Consider the following 18,609-nt stretch of genomic DNA (forward strand, 5'->3'; position numbering starts at 1 on the left):
TCTGTTCTCTTGCTCCTCTCATTTTTTTTGGTTTTGGGGGCTTCTGTCAGTCTCCCCTCTTGGAGCTTTTATAGAAGATCTCTCAGTGCAGTCTGTGGGGGAGGGTTGTTGGAGTTTTTGAGCTTCTCTGTCCTCTGGAGGGTTTTGATTGGATTAAAGTCCAGCAGTCAGTGAGGGATGGGTGTTGAAGCCTGGGCTTCCCTGAGTTCTGAAGACTTTTGATAGGATTAAGTTCAGCTGGGTTGGGCTGGGTGTGCTCTGAGGCCAAAACCTCCTGGAAGGTTGGAGCAATATGGAGGATCTCCACAACTCTGACCAAGCTGCCAGCTCTATGCTCCCTCTCCAGCTCCTTCTCCACCATCTGTGTTCGACGCTCTGAGCTTGGCACAGCCCTCCCCGCAAGGTACACCCTGCAGACCAGCACCTTTGTCCGCCCAGAAGTTCCCACTGCCGCTGGAGGCTCAGCACTCTAGGGGTGGGGGGAGGGATCCTGGGACCTTCTTTCTGCTTCCCCTTAAACCCTAGTGTTCTCTGATTCCATCTTTTGGGGGGGCATACCTTTTCAATTGAGTCCAGCAGGAGGGTTCCTTGGATCTGTCTTGTTGTTAGGTTTGATTGTCAATCCCCTAGGAGCATTCAGTTTGTGATCAGTAAGGAAGGGTATTCAGAGGTCTGAACTTCTGCTCCACTCCTTCTAGGCCCCCATTTTAACTCCCTGTTTCTTTTCTTTTCCTTTTTTAAAATAGAGGAAAATTAGAAACAACCTTGATGTCCAACCACTGGGGATTGACTGATATGGTATAGTAATGGAATGGAATATCTTATAACCATAAATTATTAAGGATATGAGGCAATATGGAAAGCCTTAAATAAACTTATATAAAATAAAATGAAGGACATAAGAAAAATAACATACACATTGACTGCAACAAAAAATAATCAAAAGGAGTGAATCATTATTCAAAATATGAAATGGAGCAAAAATTTTTAAAAATTTGTTAAAATATATATTTCTTTAATAATAGATCTATTATTTCTTTGATGTAGATACTTTCTTCATCAATGGATCATAGCTCATCTAAGTGAACCTTGTGTGATTCTTACAAATCCCCCACAGAGGATTTACCCAAAACACTGAAGGTCTTTCTCTAAGGCTTTAAATATTTAATGTTTAATGGTGTCTATCTTTTTAAAGTATATTCTAATTTTTCTTTAGTCAAAATACAAATTTAAAATTTTTATTTGGAGATTCACTCTATTTTTGCTTTTATTATACTTATTAATATTTTGGTGGGCATTAAATTCATATTAATAAAAGGATATATTCTAATTTGACTTTGTAAACAGAAGAATAACATTGAAATAGGATACCCACAATGTAAAAAAGAGGTCTGTGCCTATGTTCATGGGTTTTTGACAACATTCCAAACTCTTTCATGATTATTGGACTATTCAATATGCTGCACAGAGCATTGTGAGGCAAGACAGAACTAGAATGACAGGTTAAAGGAGGAAGCTGAGGAACTCTTGCCAGTCACTATGTGCATGTCTCTGAGGGAAAAACCTGGCCAAGTAAGACTGAGCTGAATTTTCTACCAGAGCTATTCCAGAGGTGGAAATAGGGGTTGAGGTGGCAGACAAATGAACTCCATTGCCTGAGCTGGGAGAGTAAACCTTACTCCATCACCCATATTTTAGGGCATGGTGGATGCTCAGCCTGAGGGGGAAGTATAATAGGAAGACTGTGGCCAGTCTGTTTAATCCATTTTGAAAAAACCAAAAAACAAATTCATCATATAGGCACTCTTCAAACGAGCAAACCAGCCTTCCTGGAAGTTTAAGGGGCCTGAAGCCTGAAGCTAGCAGTCAGGTAACTTAGTCACATCTAAGTGAGGCCATTAAGGTTATCACCAAAGGGCAAATAATTACCAACTCCTAGAATAACTTTTCTTTATGAGGTTCCTCCCCCCTCTACTTTTTTTTTTGACTGGGTGGAAGACTAGTTTTTAACTTAAGCACAAACATAGGATCCTGAAGATTATTGAAACAGAGAATGACCTTTGGGGGCTCCCTACTTCACCTAAGCCATAACAAGGGCAGATGGCTATGGTTTTGTGACAGATAACTGACATCTGACTTAGAGTAGGCTTCTTCATGTGATGTGGAGGCCCCATACTTCTTACAAACCCAAAAGGGTTGAGGCGGGTAAAAAACTCTAGAAGAATGAGAGGGAATAGAGTGGTAAAGGGTTAATGCAAGCTATCAAAGGAGCACTCTACAAAACTATCATATATCATATGCCCACACCCATTTCTAGTTATGCCTCTGTCACTAAGATATTTAAAATTCACCAGAACCTAATTAAAATGGTTCAATAAGTCAATATTGAACATCTATGCTGTCATAGGTACTAGGGGGGATACAAAAGTTCATGACATTGAATCTACCATCTGGAGGCTTCTTGGGGAGACTAGACACAACCAAAGAGTTAAATAACAATATAAAGTCATCGAGAAGGCTGCCAGTTGGGTCAGTGGCTGCAGCACAGGGCCTGGAGTAATTAAGACCTGAATTCAAATGTAGCCTGACACTTTCTAGTGGTGTGACCCAAGGCAAAGACCTTAATCTCTGTGCTTTAATCCACTAGAGAAAAAATAGCAAACCACTCCAGCATCATTGCCAAGACAACTCTATGGGCAATATGGTCCACAATGTCAGTCAGATAAGACTAAATGACTGAACAACATAAGGCATTATATGACTAAATGCCAAAATGAGGGGTACTAGGAATGCAGAGTGGGAAACATCAGTTTGACTAGAGGGAAAGGAAGAATATGAAGGAAATGGGACTTGCTCTGGAGCAGAGAAATATGTGTAGGATTTGGATCATCGGAGAAGGGGACAGATTCTAGGTAGAAGGCTCAGCATGAATAGAAGCAGGAAAAAGAGGTTCCCGTTGGGGAAGCAGGCTTGAAGGCATTGAATGCCTTGGACTAGTTTGTAGTCCACGAAGAGCCATAGAATGATTTTTAGCAGGGAATGACAAAATAGATTCCTTCTAAGACTTCACAGAATTGCATTTGGGAACAAATTCAAACACTCCTCCCCATATCTAATCAGCTCAGGCATGAAATCTCTCGGTAAGAGTAATATGTTTTATATAGGTTAATAGTTGTTATAAGGCACTTTCTTCATACCAACTCTTTGAAATAGGCAGTGAAGATATTATCCCCATTTTAGAAATGGGCCAACAGAGGCTAAGGAATTTGAAGTGACGATCCCAGAGTCAGTAAGCCTCAGAACTAGGACTGAAATCAGGGCGCCTAAATCTAGGCCCAACCCTCTTTTCCTTAGCCCGACTGTCCAAAAGGCAAGGCCAATAGGACTTTGCCATAATGTCTAGGTATCTGTCTGTTTGGTTTGGAATCTTTCTCTGCCATTCGTAAAGATTCAGTGCCTTTAGTGTGATGCCCTGCATTGGCCTTCCTGTGCGTTCTTCTTTGCAGCCATTATAGTCTAAATATGAAGAAATGTCACGTGGCACGTTGTGGCGCTCATCTTGTGTGGGAGGAGGAGTAAGAGGCCGGAGTCTCCTTTCTCTTTGAACACAAAGTACTACTTTGCTTAAGCACGGAGGGTACCCATTGCTCAATGAATGAAATAAGCACCTTAGTGCAGAATTTGGTGTCAAAGAATGTGGGTTCAAATCCCCTTGGTTACTATCTTGTGCCTTTGGGCCTCAATTTCCTCAAATGTCAAGGCAGCTAGACCAAATGACTTCCCAGGTCGGGCCTTAATTGGATGATTCGGTGGTTCGTAGGGTTTGTGGGAGGCCACCTTATCTGTAGGTGCTCCATCAATTAGGATCAGTTTGATTACGTCATCTCACGCTCTGATTCGGTGACGGCGATGTTTCCATCCTGAGGTGATGACGCGAAAGAGAAGTTTGGCTCCGGGTTAGTTAAGAGAAGGAAAGGGGGAAGCCTTTGTCCGACCCGGCCCATAGAGATCAACCTTCCGCTGTCAGGCTAGCTGACGCGGGTAATACGCACGCGCGAGAGCGCTTTTTTTTTTTTCTTCTCCTTCCAAACCCCAAGGTTCTCACTTCCTATCCACCTCTCAGGTGAGAGAAGGGAAGGTGCAAGGAGAAGAAAAGGAGGAGGGAGAAACAAGAAGCGGAAATGTGTGTAGAGAGGCGGGGATAGGTGGAAGGAAGAGGCGGTAGTTGGAAGGGGTGGGTCAGCATCCCGGCCACCATCCCGAACGCTTTGCCTAGTCCTCCGTTGCACCCTTCCAGGAGGTGTCTCCATGGCAATGCGCCGTAAAGCACGGCTGCGCAGCTGGTGACGGGGTGACGGGGTGACGAAGGAGAAGGGGTGACGGGAGAGACGAGGAATAGCGAGCGCAGGAGGGTGTTTTGGTGCCTGTCGCTCACCGTCCTTTTTTCTTCTTTGGTCGCTTGCGCCGCTCAGTCGGACTTCCCTTCCCCCCCCTCCCCTGCCCCTGTCCTCCCTCCAGCCCCAGGCCTCCCCTCTCCTCCCGCCCTCACCGCATATTCTGCGTCTCCCCCCCCCCCAGTTCCCTCCCTCCCTCCTCCGGTATATGCCCCGCAGCGCGGCCGCCCCCCACTACCCCCGGTCCTGCTGCCCCATGTGGCTGCGGGGCCGCCGCGGCGTCTCCCACTATGGCCCGGAAAACAGTTAGCAGGAAGCGGAAAGCTCCCGCAGCGCCGGGGACCGGGAGCGGGACCCAGGGCCAGCAGGTAACCGGGGCGGGGGTGGGTGGGGGGAGAGAACAGAAGGGGGGGGGGGACAGTGTAGTGGAGGTGGGTGAGCCAAGCCGGGGCTGCCTAGGAACCGGGGACAGGCCCGAAGCTTCGACAGCCAGAGGCGGATCTAGGCCCGGGGCTCCCCGGGGACGGCTGGCGGGTAGGCCTGCGGAGGGAGGACAGCTAAGAGCCGCGGGGAGCGGCGGGGATCTGGGCCTGGGCTGTCCCCGAGGGCGGATCCGAGCCTTGCTCTCGCCTCCCCCATCTAAAAAAGAAAAAAGAGACCCACTCTCAAACCCCTCGTTTCCTTCCAGGTTGGGGAGAAGTCCTCTTCCGGAAGCTCCCAAAGCAAATAATGAGGCTTCCAAACCCCTGCCCTGTGGCCCGACCCTCCTCACCTGCAGCCTTAGGCGAAGGAAGCTCAGGGCCAAATTCATCCCAACTCAACCCCCCTCCCCCAGCAAATGCTGCTTTTTTGACGAGGAGATGATTGATATAAACAGGGGGCACAACTCGGGCCCCTTTCTCCCCGAGGCCTTCTGGCCCAATCCCCTCCCCGTCTCGTGTTTATGTTTGACTTTTCGAACCCCCCCCCCCCCCTCCCGCAACTGTCTGGAGCGCGGGGGCCGCGGCCGAGGGACCGGGGCTGCCCGGGCGCTGCGAAGGCCTAGGGACCCGGGCGTCCCGTCCTAGGCTAGCCAGCCCCTTTCTAGGCCGGCCTAGTCTAGCACGACCCTTTCGATGCTTCGTAGTGATTGCAAGCGTAGAGGGAGGAGGGGGCTGGACAGAGATGTGCCTCAGGTCGGTATGGGTCCTACCCCCTCCTTGCCTTCTCCCAAGACTAAGAAAGGTGCTTTTCCTGTCCCCCAAATCCCCTTCTGCCTTTTGGTTCTCTCTTGCTGGAAGATGATTATAGACAGTCCCGGGCTTGTCCTGGGGAAACTTTAGGGCTCTCTCCGGATTCCTGTTCTCCTTTGTTCTTCCACCTCTGTGGTTCTTATCAGTCTGACTGTAAGCATCTTTCCTGGAATTATAAGGGTTAAACGAGATCTCTGGATTAAGTTTCTTCCTCTGCTGTGTTCAAGGCAGATTACTTAAAAAGCTATAGGGTAGGTTACCAGTTTTCATTGATGTTTATAGGGTTTTACATTCGGAAGGAAAGTGGCTGCAGCCTGTGATTTCTAATATTGCTTTCCACAGTTTGGCTGGGATCATTCACTAAACAAAAGGAAAAGGCTCCCTCCAGTGAAGAGGTCCTTGGTCTACTACCTGAAAGGCAGAGAAGTCAGGTTGCAGAATGAGTCCAGTTACTACCGAGTGTTGCATGGTTATGCAGCACAGCACCTTCCCAGTCTCCTGAAGGAGAGAGAGTTTCACCTTGGGACCCTTAACAAAGTGTTTGCATCTCAGTGGCTGAATCACCGGCAAGTGGTGTGTGGCACAAAATGCAACACGGTAAGCAGGAAGCCTTGTTTCTTGTGGTTTCTGCAGCTATGTGGATATTCAACCTTTTTCCTATGTGACCTGTGTTAAATGTAAGGTGCAAAGCAAACCAGAATCTTTTCTCCTTCACTTCATTTTCCCATGGCCTGCCCAGTTTGGATATTGTTTTCAGTTCCAATACTTCTTTCCTTCTCATTTTTCCCTAAACTGTCTTGCCCGTTTGGCTTTGGATTAACCAAAGTCATCCAATAGCACATTTTTATTGTGTTTATAACCCACAAATAACTTTTATGTGTGTTGTCTCATTTCATTCTCACAACTTTGAGCTAGGAGGGGCAGAGATGGTTTATACTATTTTAGAGATGAGAAAACAAGTCAAACAACAGATATTTGTTATGCACTTACGGTATTTAATACACAGTAGTGAGTCAGTAAGCATTTATTAATGCCCTACTCTGTGCTGGGCTCTATGCTAAGCAAGGGGCTCCCAAGAAAAGCAAGAAGGAGGCCCTGCTCTTAAGGAATTCACAGTCATACTGTATTTGATGTATACTAGACATGGGATACAGAGATGGCAGGAAAATAGTTCTGCCCTCAAGGAGCTTATGTTCTCTAAAGCCATGCTCGGTTTCTAGGCTAGTGCTCTTCTCACTAGACCACTGTGAATCAGGAAGTGGGGGAAGGAGAATCAAGCAATATTGATTTGCATTTTGAATGTGCCCACTATATTAGTGGATACTAAGAAAAGTCACACTGAAAGTACAGTTGGAAATAAGGAAGGAGTACGGTATGATGGGAAAGGATAGTAAAAGAAGATAGTAAGAGGTGGGTAATAATGAGTAGCTTGTATTAATGCAAGGTGCTTTGGGAGGACAACTGTATCTAGGCTTGAGTTTTTTTAAATACTCTCTTTTCTCTTGTATTTTAGTGTTATGTAAATAGACAGTTTTAATACTGGACAGGATGAAAGGAATATTTCTATTTAAGTAGAAGGCCTAAGTGCTTTGTCTTTTAAAAATATTATTTACAGAAAAGATTTAAATTTTGAGGGGAGGGAATTAAGTAGGGATATACTCCCATTTCACTTCTTGTTGAATGTACCTCACCTTATACAAGTACAACCAAACAGAAGTCTTTTAGAATTAGTGGCCTTCTATAAAATGCCCTCTTTGGTCATGCCTTCCTGGTTACCTGCTAATGATAGTTGCTCAAAAATCATCTTTTGTCATTGGTGAAAGAAGGTTGTCACTTTTGAAGTAATTAATTCATGGTTTTCCCTTTTACCCCCTTAATTTTTCAAATTCATGATTTCTTAAACTACAAAATTCTATTTGGAAGTAATATTTTTAAAAACTAATAACATCTAACATTTATGTAGGGTCTTAAAGTTGCAAAATACTTTGTATATAGTATCTCAGTTGATCCTCACAACAACCTTGTGAAGTGGATGATATTATAATCCTTTATTATATAGAATAAATCACTTGACCTAAATTTGCATTATTATTTCACTTCTTATTACTGTTTTTGATTTTCTGTCAGGAACCTAAAGATGTGGGAGAGTTGGTCATTCTTCCTTTTCTTTTTTTTTATGGTTAGTGAGCATCTTTCCTTTCATCAATTTTAGATTCAAGGGCTATATTCCTTGTGTATTAGTTTTTTCATCTATAAAATGAAGGTAATCAGTTTTCCCCCATCCTGATGTTGTGGGTCTTAAGAGATACTTTGATATCCCTGCCCCATGTTTATGCATAAATACTAGTGTAGGTATTCTATAATATGACTTCAATCAGTCCCTGGAATCTAATAGGCATTTAGTGAATTAACAATTGTTGCTGAAACTTTATTTTCTTGCTGAGATTTTATTTTTCTTTAGAGGAAAATTAAGCAAATAAAGCCTTTTTTGCATAATAGCTAGTATATTGAGAGATTAAGGTTTGTTGGAAGTTTCCTGTATAGCATATGTGTTTTACTTGTTTAAGTTCGCCATCAGTAAAATACTTAAGAATTTTTACTTGAAATGGGCAAGACCAGTGAATCACAACAAAAGACTACAAACTAATATTTGTTGGTTATGGAAATATAACAGAGTACATATTTTATCTCTTGAGACTTTTTCTTTTTCAGACAATAGCTGAATGTCACATAGACACTTTTAAGTCAGATGATTTCCAAGTTAGTCTTGGAACTAAGTAGCATTTAGATTTCTAGTGGGACTATGGCTTATTCTGGATTAGTAAAGGTAACAGTACTGTTAAAAGGGCAAAGACTGATGATAGGCATACTTCCCATCTTTTGGAAGAGAGGTGACAGGTTAGATGTGCAGAAAGAGATACATTTACAGACAAAGCTAATGTGTTGATTTGTTTTACTTGATTATATTTATTAGAAAGGAGGGCTTCTATCAGGTATAGGCAGGTAGAGTTGGTAGGTACTGAGTGGTACGAGAAAAAACTATCAGTAAAACACTTTTTAAAAATTAAAATCCCACAGTAAACTGTGGGAAGAATTTTAGAAATGGACAAAGGTAAGCACAGCAGTTTTGTTATTATTGTGTAAGTTTTAATATATACTTTTTAAAAACAATCTCTTTTTTATTGAATTTAAAAATTTTATTTTCATTCAAAATTTTTCTCTTTCTAGTTCTTTACCCATCCTTTGAGAAGGCAAGAAATACAATATCCATTATACATATGAAGTCATGCAAAACATTTCTGCACTAGACAATCCCCCCTACTGCCCCATCCTTGGGGTCAAGGAACAAGAAAATAAAGGAAAAACATTCGCTTTAGTCTGCTCTCTGAGCCTATAGGTTCTCTTATCTGGAGAAGCATAGTATTTTATATCATAAGTCCTTTGGAGTTGTGGTGGACTATGTTGATCAGAATTTCTAAGTCTTTCACAGTTAATTACCTTCACAATATTACTGTTATTTTGTGGATTGTTCTGGTTCTGCTCATTTTTCATTGCTTTGTTTCATATAAGCCTTCCCAGGTTTTTAGGAAATCATCCCCTTCCTTATTTCTTGTAGCACAATAGTATTTCTTCGCATTCATATGCCATAACTTGTTGAGCCATTCCCTGATTTGATAGGTATCCTTTCAGACTCTAGTACTTTGCCACCTCAAAAAATACTGCCATAAATATTTTTGTACATATGGATCCTTTTCCTTTTTCTTTGATCTCTTTGGGGTATACACCTAGTATCAGTATTGTTAGGTTAAAGCGTATGTATAGTTTTATAGGCCTTTGGGCATAATTGAAAATTATTCTTCAAAATGGTTAGATTAGTTCACAACTCCACCAACAGCTTTAGCACAGCTCCGTTAGTATGCCATTTTCCTTCATCCCCTCAAGCATTTTCCTTTTCTGTTATATTAATTGATCTGTGGGTATGATGTCTGGTACCTTAGAGCTATTTTAATTTACATTTTTTCAAATTATTAATAATTTAGGTGATTCTTTCATATGACTATATTGATAACTGATATTTTTCCTTTGAAATTCACCTGTTCATATACTTTGATCATTTATCAGTTGAAGAATGGCTGCTATTAAAAACCTTAATCTCTTAAAGGATGTAGTTTCACATATAATCTTATATAATATATATATTTATAGTCTACGTAATCCTCTCTATCCTTTGTAAATAGACATTTTCATGTTTGATATTTGTCAAGTTTATAATTTTTAATTTATTGTAACATTAAACTATAACAAATTTAGCTTAATATACAGACCTCTCCATTGTTGTTTATGTTCATATTTGTCAAGTTTTAATAAGAAAAAAATTTTTTAAAGAAGTATCATGTGCCTTAGTTAACAGATGATGTTCTGAGCCAAAGTTGTTAGGTTGTTGTCTTTAACTTTTGGGAATTCCATGGTCTTAGGTCTATTTTTAAAAAGATCTCTGACAGTTAAGAGCACAGGTGGAATTGAAAACTGGAAAAGTCAAGTCAGTTTATTTTTTCAGACAAGATAAAGGAGCAGTTGTGAAGCATGGCCTTAATTTGGAGTGAGAGAACCTGGGTTCATATTCTGCCTCTGTCACAAAATGTCTCTGGTTTTCTTGTTTGTAAAGGGGTTGGATTAGAGAACTTTTAAGGTGTCTTCTACCTTTAGAATTGTGATTTTATAATCTATGATCCTAAGAAGGTACAAAGATCAGGAGCAACCTCATTTGGAGTGAGAGAAGGGCGGGGAAGAAAGAGTGAAAGATCTGCCTTGTAAGATGTCTGTTGAACTTATTTGCAATGTCCTGAAGGACTGGCCAGGATGTATTTCAAGTTTCTTTTCATCATTTATAATTATTTCACTTCCCTAAAGGAAGAGATGATATTTGGAAAACTGGATTTTAATCTTTAAAATAATAAAAATATTTAAAATGGCTGGTTTCTAATGAAGTATCTTTTTCATGGTGTATATTACTTTATCTTATCTATCCTAATGAGAAGGTAACTTTGTTATTCTGTCATTTTAAAGCAATATCTTATGGATACTTTTCTACTTGTAAGATAACATCATTATTTCTAGACTTAACGGGGTGTTCTCTTTTTTAGAGTATTTTACTCCTGTGGAGAGTTTTGCTTTGGCTTTTAAAGACTTTATATTCTTGGCATTATAAGGGCTCTGCTTTGTGGCCTTGGACATGTCACACCTTAGTTTTCATACTTATAAAATGAAGGGATTGTAGTAAATGACTTCTGAGTTTCCTTCTAGCTTTAAGTATGGCACGTATGACTCAATTCATTTCACCAGCCAACTTAGACCAGATTTCCTCCAAGGTTAGGGTACAAAGGAGAACAAAAGTTGCCTTTTCTGTTCAAGAGTTTGAGGTAAAGTATGCCAGATCGTGCCTTTCTTCTCTCCTGCCCCCAACCCTACTCCCAAATCTCTATATTGAATATAGAGGCATCACAATTGCTTTGTAATGTCTTGCTTTGCTGACACTGATAGATTCTCAGTAGTTGAAGATGATGTGAGAGTAATAATGGATAAGAATCCTAGGAAGTGAAACCAATCAATTCAGTTAAAAATAATTATTAATTGACTATTGTGAGGTTTTGGAATTACAGTGTCAAAAAAAAAAAGCAACCCCTACCTTTAAAGAGTCAAGTCAAAATCAACAAACATTTATTAATTATTATTAATCTTCTGTCGTGTGTCAGGCACTGCCTAGTTCTAGAAGGTAGAGAAAAAAGCAAAAGACAATGCTAGTTCTCAAAGTGCTCAAAGCCAAATGAGGGAGAAAATATGTAAACAACTATGTACCAACAAGATTTATTTAGGATAAATTGAGATCATCTTAAAGGAAAAGCATTGGCATCAAATGACTTACATCATAAACTGTTACCTTATGTTCATATTACATTATGTTACATTGTGTTATCTTACATTACATCTCTTATGTTACTACACACATAAGAAGATTCAAATGAAGGCTGAAGAGCTCAGAACTTGATCAGTTTTATGTAAGAAGACTTTTCCTTTCCTTTCTTGGATGAATACGTAGGGAGATAATTATAATGGATGAGGAGGTAGGAATAGTCAAGGGGTATATGAAATGTTATATTGACTTTACAAAGGACACAAGTGCCTCTTCTGGCATTAAAATCTGGAGACAAGGATCTTCATTTCTTCTGAAATGGAAGTGACTACTGGTTCCCAGGAGGAAGGACTAGGAAAACAGGTAAGTTTGTTCTTTCTGTCACAGAGAAATGGCCTTTTTCCATCTGTACTTTAAGCAGAATTTTCACCATGGTTCAAAATGTGTCTTTAGACTCAGTGATGAGGAAGAGAGTGGCCCACAAGTGGTCAGTTGCCACTTGAGCCTTGGCATGGTAGAGTCAGTTTAAGATTGCAGTTGGGCCACTATAATTATTTTTTAAAGTTGGATATTTCTCATATATTATGTATGACTTCAAATTCCTGAAAGCCACCTGTCCCTCAAACAAAAAGGAAAAAGGAAGAGCTTTCTTTTGAATAGCTAGAGGGCACAAGTTGGCACTGGTTTCTGGATCTGTGAGGGTTTCTTTGTAGCCCTATCTCTTCTCAATAGCCTTTGCTAACAGTGGATCTTGTTCATGGTTCTTAAGACCTAGTGCTGTCTTTTTGCTGTTCAAAATTACAGATAGAAAGAACAAAGTCAAAAGAAATTTAATCAACTTAATTTTTTTTATAGTTATTAGGTTTGGATAGAGCATAGCATTTGGGCTTGGGAAGATCAGGATGAGTTCAAATCTAACTTTAGACACTTATTTACTTAATTGTGTGACGCTGGGCATGTTATTTAATATCTGTTTGCCTCAGTTTCTCTTCTATTAAATGGTCCAACATTGGAGAAGGAAATGGCAAGCTACTCTAGTATCTTTGCCAAGAAAACCCCATGGGATAACGTAGAATTGGTTACAACTGAACATCACTATTCTTTTTTTTTTTAAACCCTTACCGTCTGTCTTGGAGTCAATACTGTGTATTAGCTACAAGGCCAGAAGAGTGGTAAGGGTAGGCAATGGGGGTCAAGTGACTTGCCCAGGGTCACACAGATGGGAAGTGTCTGAGGCCAGATTTGAACCTAGGACCTCCCATCTATAGGCCTGGCTCTCCATCCACTGAGCCACCCAGCTGCGCGCCCCCCCCCCCCCCTTCTTTTTTTGAAGGTCCTGAGCTTTTTAAGCTTTTCTTTATTGGTCTCAAGACTAGCAGGTAAAACAGTTAGATTTTATCAGTCACCTTGTTTTTATAATTTCAGGATGGCCAAATATCAAAGAAACGTAGATGTACCAACCTGGGTGGGACAACTTATACTCTTCTCTGATACTTTTTCCCTTCTAGGTTAGGGTCAACTGACCAAGCCCTATCTCTGCCTTCCCCAGAATTAATGGAATCGAACCTTTTCCAGTAATTTGTATAGACCTTTAATAACTCTTTCTACTTATTTTCTTGTACACAGTTAACATGAGAAAATTGAGACAGAATATTTAGGGATCAGTCATATAGAAAATTTGTTCAGTCAAATCTATTCTCCTATTTGCTTATTTTAGTCTTGCTTTTAATGAGACTGAATAATTGATTTATGGGCAAATGTAAAGTGTCTTAACACCATTAAATCTCTGTTAAGCATTTTTATTATGCAGCTTAAATTATAATATTATTGTGTTGGAACAAAAGTGGAATTCATATGCTTTCTGGTTTTGGTCTGTTAGCCAGTGGCTTAATGCTTTGTTTTTGTTTTTGCATTTTAGCATATATTTACTGAGGACTTTGTATACCCAAAGCACTATAGAAGTAAATGGGGCTACTGAGATTAATAGTATTATTTTTCTTTCCCTCTTTCAGTATAGTTCAGATAAGGCAGTATCTGCCCTTTGGCAATTTATTTAGCTCCCTGCTTTATCTCCTTATTTGACAGTAATATACTAGGTGCTGTTAAGTTGTTGAGTCATTTCAGTTGTGTTTGACTTGTGACTCCATTTGATGTTTTCTTGGCAAAGATATTGGAGATATTGGAATGGTTTGCCATTTCCTTCTTCAACTTATTTTATAGATGAGGAAACTGAGACAAGCTGGGTTACGAGACTTGCCCACAGCTAGTAAGTATCTGAGGCAGATTTGAACTCAAAAAGATGTCTTCCTGACTAGACCCAGAACTCTTATCCGCTGTGCCACCTAGCTGGCCTTATGCACTAAGTGCATTAAAACGATGCAAAATATGGTACCATTTGAGATTCCTGCTGTCAAATTGCTTGACCAAAACATTTATTTGCCTTTGAAAGTGACTAGTATTTGATTAATTTATTTGGCTTTCTCCATTGCTATTAGTGTGGAGGGGTTTTGGGGGTAGGTAGCATTGTTTTTGTTTTTTAAGCTGGGATTCATTGGGTTATCTTTAGAGTAAAGCTCCTTTTTTGGAGTTCATGAACTCATTTTTTATTGTGTTTTTTTTTTAATTTTGATAACTATATAATTGGTATCTTTTGCAATCTTTGGTATTTTAGGCACTTAAAAACATTCTGAAAAAAGGTCTGTATACTCCATCAGATTGCCCACAGGTTCCATGAAAGGCTTCCATGCCTTGTAGTTAAGTAGGTAATGGTAGAAATTGATTCATAATAAGGTCTTTTGTTTTCATTTTTTTTCTTTTCATTTGTTCCATATTCTATGGGAGACTTCTAATTCTAAGGCCCTGTTCACTTGCATGTTCCTGAATAGATATTCTTTCCATTCCATTTTGTTTTGTTTGTGTTTCTAATCTAGAACTGCAAGGGACCTCAGACATCTAGTCAAGACTCCTTCATCTTGCAGATAAGGAAACAGGTTCAGAAATAATAGTGATCTGCCCAAACTAACACTTCGAGTCATTCTCAGAGCCAGGATTTCAGCCTGAACTTTGTGCCCCAACATCAGGAAAGGTTCTTTTTATTGAACTCATCCACCACCTAATAACTATTGGTTTTTCCTTTGGCTCCTAGAATAGTGTTTTTATATGTCGTAGATAGTTAATATTTTTGGTTTATGTAAACTAACAAAAATTTCACAAAAGGAGCTTTAAAATTATTCCTTGATTCTTAGTTTTGAATGTACTTCCTTTCATTCCACTCATATTTTGTATGGCCAGGAAGAATGTCCTTATATCAGGTGTGATAGCTTCTTTTTTGCAGGCTTAACAGATTTTAAAAATATACTCTCCAGCTCTGAATTGAAGACCAAAACACTATGTTTCACTTCTTTTTTTGAGATCTCCACAAAATAATATGTAAAAAATGTTTTACATGATTGCACATGTAAAATCCATATCAGATTGCTTACTTTCTCACTCAGCAAAGAGGAAGTAGAAGGGGGAGGGAGAAAATTTGGAACTCAAAAATTTTTTAAAAGAATGTTAAAAATTGTTTTTACATGTAATTAGGGGAAATACATATATGTGTGTGTGTGTATGTGTATATATATAAATTACCTACCTTTTCCTCCCTTTGCTTTTATGACTTAGAGCAGTCAGGGAAATGATTTTTCTTGCTTTTGGTTACTAAGAAATTATAAAATTTGACATTTTATAGCATTTTTATTTAGCTGGATTATAATAGGACATTAGAAATGCACCAGTAGGATCAGTACCAAGTAATTGATAATTGATTTTTTTCTATATTACCTAGTAGTTGATGGGTCTGAGAGTTGAACCCTTTTTATCCATCTGGGAGCAATAGATTATCTTAAAAGACACCTAGCAATGCCTTAATATTATGACACTTGCTAGGAATAGTTCAGGAAATAAAAAGTGATGTAAAGGATTCATTATTAAAAATAACTATAATCCAGTTAACAATTCTCATATGTTAAAAGATCATAGCATCTTGTGTAACCATTGTCATCTCTGCCCTTTGGCAGTTCACATGCTAGGGTAGGTATTATGATTTCAGAATTGAAGGCTCTAGTCTGGGGAGTGCCAGGCAAGGACCAGTAATGAAGATTAGGGCTTTATAAGATCATTATTCTCTTTTCCACTTCAGCAAAATTATATATCTTTAACCAAGCAGTTTTAACTGAGATAAAGCACAGGAAAGGATGAAGTCTCATGTGAAGTGAACCCAAAGAACACCATTGCTATAGTCTTATCTAAGTGAAGAAATTGCAAGTTTGAAATGGTTGTTATAAATCACTTGAAGACAAAATTAAATGATTCCTATTTTAGAAGCCAAAATAAGAGCTCAAATCCAAATCTATTTTGATAACTTGCTTTAATTAAATTTGTCTTTTTTAAAATTGGCATCTTGTGATTTTGTGTCACCTTAATTCCTGAAAATATCTCCCTCCCCCCCCCCCCCATCCCCTCCCTACACCGTCACCTCCACCCCATTGTTCCTGGCAAGCAATCCCTTGTATCCAAAGATAAGAAAGAAAGACAAAAAGAATAAAGAAAGCAGTTGAGTGAAACCTAACCAACACACCAGTTACTTATGTTATACTTACTGTATGCTTAGAGAGAATATTGTTATTGTTATACTGGTAGAAGATTCTAGAGTTGGACCAGCTAGTTTGTGACCAAGTATCAGAGTCATAATTTTAAAGGCAGAAGTCTGATTCTACAAAATGGAAACTTCCCCCTACCTAGACTACAAATGCCACTTGTAATCCTTGTTTAGGAGCAGCAAGGGATAAAACCTTAAGAATATATTCAATATTTAACCAAGGCCTCCAGAGTCATGGATTAAAAAATCCATTACCAAATGGACTAAAAAATCAATTACCAAACATTTCTAGGTGATATTTCATTGAATAACATAGCAATGCTTGCCTTTTTTCTTAACTTTTTCTTAATCCTTTTTCTTTTAAATTTCTTAATTTTATTTTTCCCCAATTAAATGTAAAAACAATTTTTAACATTAAAATTTTTAATGTTGTGCCCCATATTCCTTCCTTTCCTCCCTCCCCCTGCATAAGCAATCTGATGTAGATTTTACATGTGCAATCATGTAAAACATTTCCATATTAGTTATTTTGTGAAAGTTTGACCAAAAAAAGTGAAATACAGTAGACTTTGGTTTGGATTCAGACTCCCATCAGTTCTTTCTGTGGTCACAGATGGCATTTTTCATCTTGAGTTCTTTTGGATTATCTTAAGATCATTGTAGTGCTGAGAATAACTAAATCATTATATATAATATTACTGTTACTAAGTAGGGGCAGCTAGGAGGCTTGGTGGATGGAGAGCCAGGCTTGAAAATGGAAGGTCCTAGGTTCAAATGTGGACTCAGACACTTACTTCCTAACTTTGTGGCCATGGGCAAGTTACTTTACTTTATTTGCCTAGCATCTATTACTATTCTGTCTAAAACAGAAGGTATGGGTTTTTAAAAATTGCTGTTACTGTGTACAGTGTTTTCCTGACTCTGCTCACTTCACTTTGCATCAGTTAGTATCTTTCCAGGGTTTTTTAAGGCATAATTTCCTATAGCATAATATTCTTTCAGAATCATATACTACAATTCCCAAATTGACAGGCATCCTCTCCATTTCAAATTCTTTGCTATGACAAAGAGTTGCTGTAAATATTTTTATACAGATCACTTTGGGATATAGACCTAATAATGTCATTGCAGGGTCAAAGGGTATGAACACTTTTATAGCAACTTGGGGATCAGTTCAGATCTTTTCCAACAGTGCATTAGTGTGTTGGCTTGCCAAGGTAGGCTCTGGGGCCTGTCTTGGGGTACTGCTCTGCATTCTGCTCCCATCCTGGTGTTTGTGCAGACCTTCTAATTCCTAGGCTGGAAAATTTGTTTGACTTCATCCTTTTGTGGGTTCTGTGGCTCCCAAATTCATTTTGAGGTGTTAAATCAAAATTGAAGGGTAATTTGGGAGAGATTAGGAGGGTTCCTGTCCCATCTCCACCATCTTGGCTCTGCCCCTCTTTGCTTTTCAAGTAATGTAACCTGAGGATGTTCTTAGCCTTTAATATAGTTGTTTTCTCCCCACCATTAAAATCATGTTTCTAGTCTCTGATAGGAAAAACATTTATTTTATCCAGAGTTGATCTGATTCTTTTCTAAAGGAGTATAGAAGGCTGTTTTAACTATTGGCATGTTACCCTGCCATCAAACCTGTAGAACAAAAAGCCCAAACTGTGGGGAGTTATTCCCAAGTTTTAGAAGAATTTACTGCATTTGTTATGAAAAAAGGTGGAGGGGAAGCCCTCTCCACCTTAATGCTGAATCTTTATTGATCCTTTTTACGGTTGAGTAAACTTTATTGAAAACTTTATAGTCCACAAATTTCTCTCTATGTTCCATCATTGGAATTAGTCCTTGTATATCATAGTCTAATAGGATAGAGACTGGACCAGTTATTTCATTAATATAGGAAATTTCTAGGAGAGGAAACTCAAAACTACCAATGCAAGTCAGCACCGTCTCTGTAACTTTAAGTCTTAGAGAATACCCTAGATCACTGAGAGATTATTTGACTTGTCAGCCAGTATGTCAGAGGTGAAGCTTGAACTCAAGTCTTTTTTTTGGTAGGCACTTAATAAATGTTTATTTCTCTTTTCTCAAATTCAATTATCTCTTTCATGAAACCATCCTTTTAAAAATATATTTTAAAAATATTTTTCCATGTTTACATATTTTATTTTCTTTCCCTCCCCTCTTCCCTTCCCCCTCTCAGATCCAACAAGCACTTCCACTGGGTTATACAAATGTTATCAGTTATACCTATTTCTATATTTTTCATTTTTGCAATAGAGCAATCTTTCAAAATCAAAACCCCAAATCGTATATCCATATAAACAAGTCATTTGTTTTTCTTCTGTGCTTCTACTCCCACAATTCTTTCTTTCAATGTGAACAGCATTCTTTCTCATAAGTCCCTTGGGATTGTCTTGTATTAGCAAAGTCCATTATATT

The 18,609-nt window shown here is 39.1% G+C and overlaps 1 protein-coding gene and 1 long non-coding RNA gene across 5 annotated transcripts in view; one reads left to right on the forward strand and one right to left on the reverse strand.

Moving 5' to 3' along the window:
* The first annotated feature begins 1,482 nt into the window (after nucleotides 1-1,482).
* Nucleotides 1,483-18,609, forward strand: part of DCAF12 (DDB1 and CUL4 associated factor 12) — an 88,953-nt gene continuing 71,826 nt past the window's right edge. For 2 of the 4 annotated variants that reach the window (XM_056803889.1, XM_001362342.3), the window contains exons 1-2: nucleotides 3,908-4,762; nucleotides 5,969-6,223. In XM_056803889.1, the coding sequence (XP_056659867.1) occupies nucleotides 4,685-4,762; nucleotides 5,969-6,223 (333 nt within the window). In that variant the 5' untranslated portion in view covers nucleotides 3,908-4,684. Of the gene's footprint in view, nucleotides 1,573-3,907; nucleotides 4,763-5,436; nucleotides 5,570-5,968; nucleotides 6,224-18,609 lie in introns of those variants that run through there. The other 2 variants (XM_007497907.3, XM_007497906.3) reach the window with 2 other exon arrangements.
* LOC103102922 (uncharacterized) lies at nucleotides 3,142-5,328 on the reverse strand. Its single transcript, XR_469720.3, has 2 exons — nucleotides 5,167-5,328; nucleotides 3,142-3,920 (listed from the first exon to the last, which is right to left on the reverse strand). It is a non-coding gene; the product is annotated as an uncharacterized LOC103102922 (long non-coding RNA).

Source organism: Monodelphis domestica, chromosome 7 (genome assembly GCF_027887165.1).
Source record: "Monodelphis domestica isolate mMonDom1 chromosome 7, mMonDom1.pri, whole genome shotgun sequence".
NCBI classification, from domain to species: Eukaryota; Metazoa; Chordata; class Mammalia; order Didelphimorphia; family Didelphidae; genus Monodelphis; species Monodelphis domestica.